Source organism: Polypterus senegalus, chromosome 8 (genome assembly GCF_016835505.1).
Source record: "Polypterus senegalus isolate Bchr_013 chromosome 8, ASM1683550v1, whole genome shotgun sequence".
Classification (NCBI taxonomy): Eukaryota; Metazoa; Chordata; class Cladistia; order Polypteriformes; family Polypteridae; genus Polypterus; species Polypterus senegalus.
This window is the reverse complement of record NC_053161.1, coordinates 113,799,200-113,814,619: the sequence shown is the minus strand read 5'-3', so window position 1 is coordinate 113,814,619 and position 15,420 is coordinate 113,799,200. Positions and strand designations below refer to the sequence as shown.

The window sequence follows — 15,420 nt, the reverse complement described above, 5'->3', positions numbered from 1 at the left end:
ATGAGTGCTTCGGTCATGTTCTTCAGGTTACTTTGTGGTATTAGCATGAATCCATTAATGTTGGGTGGCTCAAAGATACTTTTCTCCTCTGGCTATAACGGTTTCAGTAGAAGAGCTTGGATGGAAAAAGCCTTCTGCATTAAATTGCATTTTCCAAGTGTTTGCTAAATTTTGAAAATGTTCCAATTCTTTATGAATTTATTTTGCTCTCTTTAGACTGAGGAGTCCAGCAAACGTAATATAAAGTAACGCAGGGAGTTTCTAGGGAAGAAAAAGTAGGACATGGGCAGTGCTTAATGATGCCATTGTGGGTGTTCTTCTATGTTACAGTAATAGAAGTGGAAGCCAATAGTAGAGTGCAGAAGGAAAGTATCTCTTACAACAATTTTAATCACATTACTTAAACAACTTCACTATTAGCTAACCAAACCAACTTGGTGGACTGCATTGTCTCCTCTTAACATACGCAACAGTGTGCACATGCTGGATTTCTCACAAAGCTCTCTACTCCATCTTGTGGATTTAAAAGATACTAAAAAGTAGACTAAACCAGCTGTAATGATAATTTGTCTTGGTGGAGTACTGATGCAATTTCTCAAGGAAACACCACTGTAAATGCCAGGAAATTTAATTTCTTTATGAAGCAAAGAACAATTTTAGAAATGAAAGCAATAAAATAATGCATGACAACAATGAAATTTGTAAAAAAAAACAAACAGAAAAATGAGTAGCTCTGTTAAATGAGGGTAAAATTGGATTAGCTTGGGTACTTTGCCTTTTGTTTGTTAGAAAGCTTTCTCAGTTTAAATTTTATCTGTTTTTGCTTTTTGGACTAGTTTATAAAGTAATATCTCATCTTAGACCAAACTAGTAGATTTATGTGTTTATGTGAGCCCTGTCTAATTTCTTTAGTGACACTAATCTTCAGTCTCCTGACAGCAAGATAACTTTGTAAATTAGAAATGGAAAACATTGAGTTAGAATGCAGAAGTTTGGAGAAGAAAAATATTACATTGCTAAAGGAATGTTAATGTATCAGAGTAGTATTTATAAGAATGTCTTTAGCATTGTCACCAAGCATCCGAGTTCCCTGTATACCAGGACATGCCAATTCTTCATCTTGTCCATTGTGCTGTATATTAGTAAATGGCATTTTGATCTCCCAATGCCAGTGTTTACTGCTGGCACCTGTAATATAAATTTTTATATAATGTTTCAGTTTGCAGAATTTACTTGTGACTATGTACATTTTGTAAATATTTCTTGATCACTTTATATTCATTTAGAACACACTAAGGTCAGTAGTTATCAGGCCTGGTAAACTTTCCAAACATCTGTAAAGCATTTTCTGTTACGTTGGTTTCTCAAAACAATGGAAGTGATGCACAATCAATGCAATAGTGTGCTTCCTGTACCCCTGGTCATGAGTCATTTTGCGCAGTAGTAGTAGACAGATACTTAACTTCTTAGGGAGTAAAATGTATCTATACTGTTGCCAATAAATAGACTTTGGAAAATAATTTAAGGTAATAAACAACATGATTTTTAACAGGAACCTCTTGCTTAAAAGGTTTGGTTGAGCCTTGAAAAACGTTTTAATGCAAAAAAATTGAGTTTTTTTAATTGTGTATTATTTCACAGCAAGTTAATGTGTAGAACTTGTACTTTTTAGTTATTACAATGTTTTGTAGTGATTATATATTAAATGTTTGAAAGGTTTTACCACCATTAAAGGATGTGAAAAATCGTCCAGAAGTAGGAACGACTGTGCGGAATAAGCTTGTTCGTCTTATGACACATGTGGACACTGGAGTAAAGCAGAGTGCTGCAGAATTTTTGTTTGTGCTTTGCAAAGAAAGTGGTGAGTACTAATAATAAATATAAAATGTTAATTTCAGCTCAAGTGAGTCATGTCAACTGTTTAATGGTTGTAGGTATATGTGTATTTTATTAATACGCGTTGGTTAAAATAGTGAACAACTTGTAGAAAGTAATAAAAATAGCCTAAAACAGCTAAAATTTTATAAAATAGCTATAAATATCCTGGGAGGATTGCAAACCTTATTTTTCATGCATCGAATGTTGAAATGGACCAAATCTTAGTTTTGTCTTTTTAATTGAAACCATACCATAGAACTACATATCCATTTACCCATCCAGTATTAATACTGCTTATTCCAGTTGACTGCCATGTGACTCTTAGGTGGATTAATTGGGTTTAGAAATGTAACATCAGAGAGGCCAGATCATATCACTTATAATGGTCCAGGTTTCAAAATTTCACCAGGAATACACATCATTAACATGTAAGTGGAAAACTGGACAGCAGTGCACCAATGGTGACCAGGCAGTGACCTACTTGTAGTGACACATTTTATGAATAGTGAGGAATCAGCCTGCAGGCTGAAGTTTCTAATCTAGCCCTCCTCTGCCAAACTGCTTACTTCATAGCATCAGTGATATTTTTACAGTGGTGCTCATAAACATGCTGGCCTTGTACACTTCAGATTGCTTTGAGTCTGATTTACAGTCTTGACATGCCTTGTCCCATTTCCATTTTGACTGTAAAGGTTTTGAATGGGATCCCTTGTTTCCACAACAAGTAAAGGATTAAAAATCAATAGCATTCATCAACTAGTCAATGTAAATAATTTTTCTCATTTACATCCATAAACCAGGTCCATAAAGAAAAGAGCTAAATAAACGTCATTATTTTTAATCTTGAGAGGTTCTGTATAAACTTAAAAAACAGAGTCAAACTCAGTTTTATAGAGGGCCAAAAATAATACTTTATATATCCAATGCGGTCAGGAAAATATCAACAAACAACTCCTACCCATTTTTCTTTACAAACAAGGAATACAGGTACATATCTCATCATAATCATATATTTTTTCTCTTAAACTGTGTTCTCTCTTTATCAGCTTTTTGTATATGTGAGTGGATTAGAAAGACAGCAGCCAGAGGACCAAAATCAGCATCAAGTGAAAAAAGGGTGTCAGCCCCAGGGTCAACTCTAGAGCTTCTGTTGCCCCATTTTTAATAAATGATGCCAAACAAAACTAGCACTATACTACAGATCAAAGATAAAGTGATGCAACTTTGACTTGGGATTTTAAAACAGAGAATATTTTCTTTACAAAATGTGTACATACAAATAATATATAAGTATAGCACCATAATAAATAGGTTAATTGATTGATGGTAGTTCCATTTTACAAACAGAAGACCAGTTTTAAAAGTAAGTAATATCAATAATAATATAATTAACTATAAAGGATACATACACTTGACTGCTGCATTTTATGTTATGGTTTATATATAATTTTCACTAATTTCACAAATTACTTTTGCTAATGCTAAGATAGAATAACAACAGCAATTACAGTAATATAAGACAGATGTAATATACAGTACATATAGTTAAGTATACTGTACTATTTAAGAAATGCTAAGGTTGTAATTAGTATGCTGACAAATTCATCAATTAGGGACAAATCCAGCCTTGCTGTATTTTGATTCCTCATATTTTGAGGATTTATAACAATCACAGAAACTATTCTTCTAGTCTAGTGTGCTTACAAAAATGAACAAAAAACTATGAAACTATGTATGAATCCAAAATCTACATTTTGTTGAAAGGGAAACAGTGCTAAAACATAAGTAAAAGTGATTTTTACCTGAAGAAAATAAAGAAGGGCATATAGCGTAAAGAGTGCCACTGTGAAGTCTAGTATGTTGCACCCTTGGATTTGGAAGACCACCTGTAAACAATGGCACGGTCGGTGCATTAAACCGAATGGCAGTCTGCACACTGGCAAGAATTTGTTGCTAAAGAACATCAATTTGCGCTAACATTATTCCGGCATATTGAAAAGAATATGTAGCACAGACCATATTTAGAGTTGGTCAAAAACTACAACGTTGTTGTAATTGCTGAAGTGTAACTGCTTTTCCTTCCCAACAATCAAGACTGTGGATAAGATAAGAGAATCATGTGAGGTGATGGCAGCATTCAGGTATGCAGTGGAAGGACCTGTAGTCAGCTCCGACACCTGTGCAGCTTCAAAAAGTGAGTGCAGCAGTTTGTATGAAATTGAGCTAGCATCTCTGTTACAAGACTGTCACATCTCTGGCGTCATACTAAAACCCTAAAATTCTTTATGGCAGTGTGGCATGTCACCTTCTTTTTACTTTTTTTTGGTTAGGTCATTATGAGAAGCTAGTTTCCTTTACAAATACAGGTTAGTTGCTGCCAGGAGCTGTGTTGTGCAGATTCACAAGGAAACACATTTAAATGTTAGGTATAAATGTAAATTATATAAACCTAGAACCTATATATGAAATGCATGTTAATGATGGTCTTTGAGAAAAATAAGCATCATTGCAAGCTGTATGTAACATGAATATTGCTGAAGTACACGGCCTTAATAAGGGCTCAGGGCCAGTTCAGGTCTGCAGGCCTCGAGTTTGACACTGCTGTGCTAGAGTGACTATCTTGTGCTATATGTGCTTCCATCTTTGATAGGCGTTGTACTGGTAAGCTGAAAGCACTTTCTTGCCTTTGTTTTGTCAGAAGTGGGTTTGCCAGTTCAGGATGTGCTTCTACACACTAAATGTACTTTTTTTTGTATATTATTCAATGAGGTACTGAATATCAAAAAACTGAACATCTGTATATTCAAGTTGTCTTAGTCCTTTAACTTGTGTTATTATTTATAATATTGTATTGTTACTGGGTGCAATAAGAAGTCAAGCAAAATGACACCTTTTATTGGCTAACTAAAAGGATTACAATATACAAGCTTTCAAGGCAACTTGGGCCACTTCTTCAGGCATGATGCTTGACGTCTCATTGCATACATAATGGCAAACACAGTACAACACCCTACTAGTATTGTTACTGGGCTAACAGAAATACAATTAAAGTGCTTTGTATTGTTGCATGGTCTTAATGATACTCAAAGGGACAGACCACTTTAAAATGATATTTAAAACTACTGTTTCTGCCTTTGTTATGTGTTGCAAAAAACAAAGATCTGTGAATACTAAATGTTATACCTGTTGTTGACAGTCAGTAGATATAAAGAAATCCGAAAAAAAAAGAAAATGAAAGTCTTCAACCCAGAACAATTCTATGCTAATAAATGCATTAAGCTACTGTATATTTTTACTTTTCTAAAATCATCTCTGTGTTCAATAAGTTTAACTTACATATATCTATTATTTATCTTATTAATATTAATTTTTTGTTATATTATACATTTTGTTTTAGTGGATAATTTGTTAAAATACACTGGCTATGGAAACGCAGCTGGGCTTCTAGCAGCTCGTGGACTACTAGCTGGAGGACGAGGAGATGGGCAGTACTCTGAAGATGAAGATTCTGATACAGAGGAGTACAAATCTGCAAAACCCTTGTAAGTTCTCTTGTAATATTACCACAATTTATATCAAAACTTTTTTTTTAAATTATTTGATTGGTGTTATCAGTGACAGGGAGAACTAGACAAGAAAAGGTGGTAGGGCAGATGTTGGGCCCATCAAGTCTCCAGAAAAGGAGAGTGAAGAATGAACTGGCAGATATGATGTATGTCATCATGCCTGGACCCCCTGGTTGGCAGTATACCCATTATGTCCATGGTTTGAATCGGACAGGCTAGGGGATGGCATTAGGAGGTAGAAAGTGAAGGGCACCAGTACAGCAATGTTCTCCTATTGCACTAGAGAAGTGATCCAGCAGTTGCTGGGAATGCTTGGCCTTCCTCATAGGAACAGAGGAAGGCCATATAGGGAGAAAATGCTATCTGACCTTCAAGTCAGTACAGGATAACAAAGACTGAGGGCATGTAGCTTTTAAAAGAGCCTGATGGCTGAAGAGTATAACAACACCAGGGGCCACTAGACAGAAAACTGTAGTGGTTTCCCTATTCTAGTCTCCTTGAGTGTATCAGATCACAGGGGCCAGATTAGAGAGAGACAGAAAGAAAGGCAATGGGAGTTAAGATTGGAATTGTTTGTGGCACTTTGGTGGGTAAGTGGATGAACCTTGCTAACTTGTAGATGGGGCTAAACACCTGTGTAGGTAGACTCAGGGAGTGTTCTATGGTTGTCCCTAAATAATGTTAGGGATAATAAAAGGAAAATCAGAAATATGGCAATTACTTCCCATTATGTGTAAAGTGATGAATGCTTAATGGTATTACAACCTCAAATCAGAGATCAGAAGTTAAAGAGTGAAACAGAACAGAATCAGTAGCAAAATGATACTTTCAGGGCGTTGGAGTAGGCTTCAGAATGTGCATACAGTATACCCATTAACCAAAAAAGCACAGCACTGGATTAGAAAAAACTGTCCAAATTAACAATTAAAAATGCTGATCATGGAGGTGATGTGCAAAACACATGCAAAATACAAGTTGTTGCAGCATAGAGTCTTAGGAGTAACACACAACCAAAATGAATGCAAGGTTAAAAAAAATCCCAAAAACTGCTCTTTCACAATCAGATGTCAGAATTTACCTTTAAATAAGAATTGTTCACATACAGTAGGTTCGAATTACATTCCAATAGTGATGTTCATTCTGACAGCATTAACATACAGTACCACAAATGATACAGGTACATCACACTTCGTACACAAACTGATTTGGGCAATTTAATGATATAAAGTAATGTAAGCTTGTGTCTTGAAAAGGACAATCACCAGAGAAATCCTCCACCAAAGAAAGTACTTCACCCTTATTAAAATTAAGTACTGAAAATATGCGAAGCGACTAAGCATTCTGGACATTGAACAACGTGACAACTTGGTATTAATTAAACACATGCAGGGTTGTGCTTAACTTAATTTCCCCCTACTAGATGAAACAAAAAACTGCTGTGCATCCACCCATTAATTGCTTATATACGGTTTGAGTTATTGCAAAATGAAACTAGAGTGATATTGCTACTCTTGACTTTTGAAAAAAAACAAACATTTTCCTGTATTGTTAGTTTTATTTAAAATAGTTTTGAGTTTATTACTTTTTATTAAAGTTTTGTAAATACTCATTTCTTGGAATAAAAAATATAATAATAACATGTAAGTAATTTTGATTCTCCACTGAGCAGTGTAGTTGAAGTGAAAATTGTAACGTTTTACAAAATACCTGGATAGGATATGGTGACAGCTGAGTTATTAACTCATAAAATAAGCTTGAAAACACCTCACACAATTTGCCCATTCTTAGCTCATGGTTGTGTTTAAACCTGCTGTGTTGCAGTATTAGCAAGGATACTATTGGTAATCAAAGAAAAATCATATTACAACATTGAGCAGTTGGCAAACTCAAACAGTAAATGTAGGCTCAGAGTGCTGTAACAACTTTATAAGTAAAATACAAATTACAAATTTTACAGAATACAAAATGTATGCACATAATATATACTGTAAATCTGATTAAACACACAGTACAACAAAGTGGTTTCAAACTGATTAACATAAATGGATCATACTAATATATGCTCCTTAATATTATCATTGAGAGATGACCAGTTGACAATGGCAGCAACTAAAACAAAAATAAGCCATGGGTTGTGGGTTGGTCCAAGTTCAATTAAGACAGAGTTATGAAAATGTAGGCCAACTGTCTGTCCACTATTCTTGGGCATTCTGCAATATTACATACAATGGCATTTTAGTTATGAAATCATAAACTTTAAATACTGTAATTGATCAAGAGAAAATGCTGAGCATCATACAGTTTATTTACTATGAGGCAACATTTTGTCATGCCTACAACCTCCCCAGGAATGGCTCATCTGAACACATTACCAGCAAATAAGCTTGATCATGTGACAAAATGCTTTTCTATTTAGTGACAACCAAAGAACAAAAGGAACATGAACCCTGGCCATGTTATTGCGAGACATCTACCACTGTGCCACCATGCTGCCTACATCACATAATGTGAATAACAATTAATAAACAGCTAATAAAACTACTAACAAAAAAATGTTCTTTTAAGCTTTGTCAAATACAGTTGTGCTTGAAAGTTTGTGAACCCTTTAGAATTTTCTATATTTCTGCATAAATATGAGCTAAAACATCATCAGATTTTCACTCAAGTCCTAAAAGTAGATAAAGAGAAACCAGTTAAACAAATGTGACAAAAATATTATACTTTGTAATTTATTTATTAAGGTAAATAATTGAATATTACTTATTTGTCAGTGGCAAAAGTATGTGAACCTTTGCTTTCAGTATCTGGTGTGCCCCCCTTTGCAGCAATAACTGCAACTAAACATTTCCAGTAACTTTTGATCATTCCTGCACACCGGCTTGGAGGAATTTTAGCCCATTCCTCCGTACAGAACAACTCTGGCATGTTGGTGGGTTTCCTCACATTAACTGCTTGCTTCAGGTCCTTCCACAACATTTCGATTGGATTAAGGTCAGGACTTTGACTCGGCCATTCCAAAACATTAACTTTATTCTTCTTTAACCATTCTTTGGTAGAACGACTTGTGTGCTTAGGGTCGTTGTCTTGCTGCATGACCCACCTTCTCTTGAGATTCAGTTCATGGACAGATGTCCTGACATTTTCAAAGTCAAAAGTCAAAGTCAACTTTATTGTCATCTCTGCTATACACTGTACAGGTACATAGAGAGACGAGACGACGTGGCTCCAGGTTTTTCAGTGCAGACAAACATAGAACAGCATAACAGAGAATATAGAATAAATAGGCATATGAAATAGACAATAAATAAGTGGCACATTTTAAACTAGAGAATGTGCAGTATGCATTTAAACTAGACAGAGTTTTAAATAAAGTTAGAACTAGAAAAAGACGAAGAGGTAGAAATCAAGTCAGAATGCCGTATTCTTAAACAGTTGAGATTGACAATATGTTGCATTATGACAGAAACTGTACCCTGGTTATTTTTAAGTACCAAGTTCAACATGAGTGCAAATATGCAAAAACAGGTGCAAACTGACATTATGCATTGGATGTGCAGGAGGTAGAAGGTTATAATGTAACAGGTTTCTATATACAGGTACTATATAATACTATTTACAGGTTATTTATGTGTACAATGTTCACATAAACATGTGCAAGCATTTATACGGCAGTGTATAATCTTAGTCCAGTGGGTGTTGGCAGCAGTGCAGTCATACTACAGGAGATATTGTGCATCAAGTGACATGATGCGTATAAAGTGCAGTTGTGCAACATAGTTCTTTCACAGTCCAGGTGTGTGTGTGGGGGGAAGTGTGATGGCTGGGAGTGAGTTCAAGAGTCTTATGGCTTGTGGGAAGAAGCTATCACGCCTCCTGGAAGACCGAGACCTGATGCTGCGGAAGCGTCTGCCAGAAGGAAGGAGTGTGAAAAGTCCGTGTGAAGGATGAGAGGGGTCGAGCACGATGCAGGAGGCCCTTTTGATGCAGCGTCTGTGGAAGATGTCCTGCAGTGGCGGAAGAGACGTTCCGATGATGTTTCCAGCTGCTTTGTACTGTTTCCGAACCAGGTGGAGATGCAGCTGGTTAGGACGCTCTCTACGGTGCCCCTGTAGAACATAGTGAGGGTGGGAGGGGGCAGGTCGGCTCGCTTCAGTCGGCTCGCTTCAGTCGTCTCAGGAAGTGTAGACGCTGCTGGGCCTTTTTGGTGATGGAGGTGGTGTTGGTGGTCCAGGTGAGATCGTCTGAGATGTGAACTCCCAGGAACTTGGTGTTTTTTACAGTCTCAACCGTTGAACCGTGGATGCTAAGTGGTGTGTGGGTGGAGCGAGCTTTCCTGAAGTCGATGACCATTTCTTTAGTTTTGTCCACATTCAGCGACAGGTTGTTGTCACTGCACCAGGCAGCCAGCTGCTTCACCTCATCTCTGTACGCAGACTCATCGTTGTTGCTGATGAGCCCCACCACGGTCGTGTCGTCTGCGAATTTGATGATGTGGTTTGAGCTGTGCAGGGCAGTGCAGTCGTGAGTCAGGAGTGTAAACAAAAGTGGACTGAGAACGCAGCCCTGAGGAGCTCCGGTACTCAGTCTGATGGTGCTGGAAACAGTGTCACCGATTCGGACGGACTGAGGTCTCTCTGACAGGAAATCAAGTATCCAATTGCAGAGTGAGGTGCTTAGTCCCAACTTGCTCAGTTTTACACACAGTCTATGGGGAATGATGGTGTTGAACGCTGAACTGAAGTCTATGAACAGCAATCTAACATAAGAGTCTTTATTGTCCAAGTGAGAGAGGGAAAGGTGAAATGCAGTGGATATGGCGTCCTCAGTTGACCTGTTTGTGCGATAGGCGAACTGCATAGGGTCCAGTGAGTGGGGGAGGTTGCTCTTCACTCGTGCCATGACAAGCCTCTCAAGGCACTTCATGGTGATGGGGGTCAGTGCGATGGGCCGGTAGTCATTCAGGCAGGAAACTGAAGATTTCTTTGGCACTGGGATGATGGTGGTGGACTTGAAGCACGTCGGGACGATCATCTGGCTCAGCGAAGTGTTAAAGATGTCTGTGAACACCTCGGCGAGCTGATCAGCGCAGTCTCTCAGCACTCGACCTGGAATGTTGTCCGGACCGGCAGCTTTACGTGGGTTGATCTTGGAGAAAGTTCTCCTCACGTCAGCTGCAGGCAGAGAGATGGTCTGGTCGGTGATGAGAGGTGTCGCTTTCGTTGGCGGCATGATGTTCAGTGCGTCAAACCGTGCATAGAACTTGTTCAGTTCCTCAGGGAGTGTGGCATCTCCCTCACAGCTGCTTGATGCTGGCTTGTACTGGGTGACAGCCTGGATGCCCTGCCATAGACTGCGGGAGTCTTTTGCGTCTTTGAAGTGGTGCTGGATCTTTTTGCCATACGCTCGCTTTGCTTGGCGGATAGAGCGAGAGAGGTTTGCCCTGGCTGTTCTGAGGGCAGCTGTACTCCCGGACCGGAATGCAGCATCTCTCTCTCTCAGCAGCGCACGCACCTGTGCTGTGAACCAGGGTTTCTTGTTGGCTCTAGTGGTGATGTTCTTCAGGACGGTAACATCCTCTGTGCACTTGGTGATGTACTGTAGCAAGTCACAGATTCTGCAAACTCGTCCAGGTTAACACAGCCGTCATACGTCGCCGCCTCTCTAAAAACATTCCAGTCCGTACATTCAAAACAGTCCTAGAGTGCTGAGACCGCTCCACTGGGCCAGACTCGGATGGTTTTCCTGGCAGGTCTCGTGCGTTTCAGCAGCGTCGAGTATGCGGGTCGCAGCATCACTGTAGTGTGGTCGGAAGAGCCGATATGTGGGCGCATTGCTGCTTTGTAGGCACCACGCACGTTGGTGTAAACTTTGTCCAGGCAGTTCTCCCCCCTCGTAGCAAAGTCCACATGTTGATGGAATTTGGGGAGAACTGCCTTCAGGTTTGCGTGGTTGAAGTCGCCGGCAATGATGAAAAAGCCGTCCGGGTGTGCGGTCTGGAGCTTGTTGATTTCCTCGTACAGTTCGGCTAATGCTAGGTTAGCATTAGCGCTAGGTGGCAGGTAAACAGCTACGAGTAGCACCACGGAGAATTCTCTCGGCAAGTAGAATGGGCGGCTCTTTACGGCTAGAAACTCTATCTGTGGCGAGCAGTGGCGACTCACTTCAGCAGAGTTCGTGCACCAGAGACTGTTGATGTAGATGCACAAACCACCTCCGCGGCTCTTACCGGACAAAGAGGCTTCTCTGTCGGCCCGATAGCATGCTAGCCCGTTGAGCTGGATAGCCGAGTCAGCGATGTCCGCGTTCAGCCACGTTTCCGTGAAGATAAAAACGCAGCAGTTCTTTATCTCACGCTGGGTTGATTGCTGGAGCCACAGAAAGTCCATTTTGTTGTCTAGTGAGCGGACGTTGGAGAGCAGGACAGATGGAAGTGCCGGTCGCGCCGAGTTAGCTTTTAGCCTCGTGCTAAAGCCTGCACGCTTGCCCCGCTTCTGTTTCCGGGAACAGCGCTTATGCTTTGGCCAGCTGCGCTTTGTTGTCTCGCCCAGGCTCCGTAACATCTCCAACGGCATTCCTTTAGAATTCTCTGATATAATTCAGAATTCATTGTTCCATCAATGAAGGCAAGCCGACCTGGCCCAGGTGCATCAAAACAGGCCCAAACCATGACACTACCACCATCTTGTTTCACAGATGGGATAAGGTTCTTATGCTGGAATGCAGTGTTTTCATTTCTCCAAACATAACGCTTTTCATTTAAACCAAAAAGTTATCTTTTAGTCTCATCCGTCCACAAAACATTCTTCCAATAACCTTCTGGTTTGTCCACGTGATCTTTAGCAAACTGCAGACGAGCAGCAATGTTTTTTTGGAGAGCAGTGGCTTTCTCCTTGCAACCCTGCCATGTACACCATTGTTGTTCAGTGTTCTCCTGATGGTGGACTCATGAACATGAACATTAGCCTATGTGAGAGATGCCTTCAGTTGCTTAGAAGTTACCTTGGGGTCCTTTGTGACCTCGACGACTATTACACGCCTTGCTCTTGGAGTGATCTTTGTTGGTCGACCACTCCTGGGGAGGGTAACAATGGTCTTGAATTTCCTCCATTTGTACACAATCTGTCTGACTGTGGATTGGTGGAGTCCAAACTCTTTAGAGATGGTTTTGTAACCTTTTCCAGCCTGATGAGCATCAACAACTCTTTTTCTGAGGTCCTCAGAAATCTCCTTTGTTTGTGCCATGATACACTTCCACAAACATGCGTTGTGAAGAGCAGACTTTGATAGATCCCAGTTCTTTAAATAACACAGGGTGTCCATTCACACGTGATTGTCATCCCATTGATTGAAAACACCTGACTCGAATTTCACCTTCAAACTAACTGCTAATCCTAGAGGTTCACATACTTTTGCCACTCAAATATGTAATATTCAATCATTTTCCTCAATAAATAAATGACCAAGTATAATATTTTTGTCTCATTTGTTTAAATTGTTTCTCTTTATCTACTTTTAGGACTTGAGTAAAAATCTGATGATGTTTTAGGTCATATTTATGCAGATATAGAAAGTTCTAAAGGGTTCGCAAACTTTCAAGCACAACTATAATGACAGGACAACATATCTATTATTTGTGAATTTGTAAGATACTCTAAAGATAATTATTCATACAAATAATGAATATTTTAGTGATTGGTTCAATTCCTGCTACTGACACTGTGTGACCATGAGTAAGTTGCTTGACCTGCTGGTGCTCCAATTGGAAAACCTAAATAAATGGTGACCATTGTATCACAAATGATGTAAGATGCCTTGGATAATGGCATCAGCCAAATAAGTCTAAATGTAATGTAAATATATGTGTATGTATATATATCTACACACACAAAATATAAAAAAACTTTTCTTTCACATTGTCAATTCCCTACTGTTAATGCTTTTCATATGTGTCATAAAATGCTTTTTGTGTTGACATGATTAAAGTTCCTTTATCGGCAACAGCCAATACAGTACATGTTTATACACATTCTTTATGGTTTTGCCTTATCAAACATTTTTGTGCATTTATTTATACATCTTTTTAACTTGTTGAAGTCTGTGTATTTGGTTAATTATATATCTCAATGACGTTTTTCAGCATTAATCCCATTACTGGACATGTTGAAGAGCCAATGCCAAATCCTCTGGAGGAAATGACAGACGAACAGAAAGAATATGAAGCTCTCAAGCTGGTCCACATGTTTGATAAACTTTCAAGGTACCCTTTGTTACTTGCACATTAATATGACATTCAAAATATTCTATTTAAACTTAGTTCATTGTCAATACTAAAAACAAAAATTGTCAAAGTCACCTGCACAGTTGATGAATAAATAAGCTTCTTAATTGATTCACCACAGTGCTTCAAGGCCAGTGTTTCCCCAAACTCGGTCCTGAGGGCACACTGTGGCTGCAGGTTTTTGTTCCAACCAGATTCCTAATCAGTGACAACACCTGATAACACTGATCTCATTTAATTAGCTGGTATTATTTTTCTTTTATTCTACATTCGGAAAAGCACAGCAGCATGATTTTTACATTTATAAGACATTTAGAAATATTTCTGCTTTTGCTATAGATTTAAATGCTTAACTCTCTTTTGTTGATTTCATTATATTTTGCCTTTTCTCTGTGCAGTTTCTCCCCTTTGTTGTATCTTAATAATGACAAACACGAGCTGAGCAGACACGCTGGCAAACAACACACTGAATAATCAAAGGCAGCAACTACTTTAGCATCAGACCCACTAATAAATAATGGATTAATTAAACAATTAGAACACCTAGAAAAGTAGAATAAAAATAAAGACAAAAATATTGTAAAAAAGAAAAAAAAATACATTATTCCCATATTACTGCTTGATACATTTTAATATATATATTCTAGGGGGCTTTTCCCCCTGCTCACTTCGCTCTCCAACCCCCATGTTTGGTTTTCCAGATACACACTTTTAAGATTTTTTTTTTCTTTGAATTGTTGCTATTCATTAGTTTCACTTTTATTTCAGAACTTCGGTAAAAACAATATTTGGAATCTTTTGAGTCCCAACATGCTGAATCTTTAAATGAGGTCTGTTAGATATGTGTCTAATGGCTTTGTACCATAATTCAGGATAGGTTTCTCTGTTTGAAATTTCAGCACAGACAAAATGATCTACATCATCAGCAGTTAATAATTTTTTTTTTGCAAAGTAACCAATAAATACATGTGAGGTAAACCCCATTTTTGAAATTCTCTGACTTCAACTTCAAAGCCGTACAATGTTTACATACTTCTGACATATCACCTATGTTAATGTATTCGATCTCTATTCACCTTTTCATTGTTTCGCCGAGTAATAATTTATCTTTGTTTGTGCTAATGCAATGTTTACTTTCTTTGTTTTGACACTGTCGTTTTTTTTTTGCTTTCATATTCTGTATCTTGCTCTGCATGTGTTTGGCCCCTTTGTTTTTTAACCTCTTTATGACGTTTTACTTTGTTTTCTACTCTTTGTCTTCTATTTCTGACCTTGCTTTGTCCTGCTTTTTTTTACCCCAATGACAGCTGGTCCGTGGTGATTATTTTCCCTTTTTTTGAGTAATAATTTACATTTGTTTGCACTACTGCAATCTTTTTTTTTTTTTTTGATACTTCCTAATTTTCTTGCTTTCATATTTTTTTTAACTTTCTCTGCATTTGTATCACGCCGTTTTTTTTTTTGTTTTTTTTTTTTTGAGCCTTTCACATACCACTGCTTTAATAATCTTTAACCTGCTCTGCATGTGTATAGTGCCAACATTTTTGAACGTCTTTAAGAAGGTCTACTTTGTCTTTTACTCTTTGTCTTTTAATTCCGAGCCTGATTGGACCTGCTTTTTTTTTCAATTCCACCTGTTCTGCACTGATTTTCTGAATTTGCACCTAGATTATTCTTTCTTTTTGCATTTTTTTCCTC

The 15,420-nt window shown here is 38.3% G+C and overlaps 1 protein-coding gene across 1 annotated transcript in view; it reads left to right on the top strand.

Moving 5' to 3' along the window:
- The window catches only part of ric8b (RIC8 guanine nucleotide exchange factor B), an 86,507-nt gene that overhangs the window by 50,313 nt on the left and 20,774 nt on the right, over nt 1-15,420 (top strand). Inside the window, exons 6-8 of the mRNA XM_039761632.1 lie at nt 1,717-1,861; nt 5,276-5,420; nt 13,582-13,701. Of these exons, the coding sequence (XP_039617566.1) occupies nt 1,717-1,861; nt 5,276-5,420; nt 13,582-13,701 (410 nt within the window). The remainder of the gene's footprint in view (nt 1-1,716; nt 1,862-5,275; nt 5,421-13,581; nt 13,702-15,420) is intronic.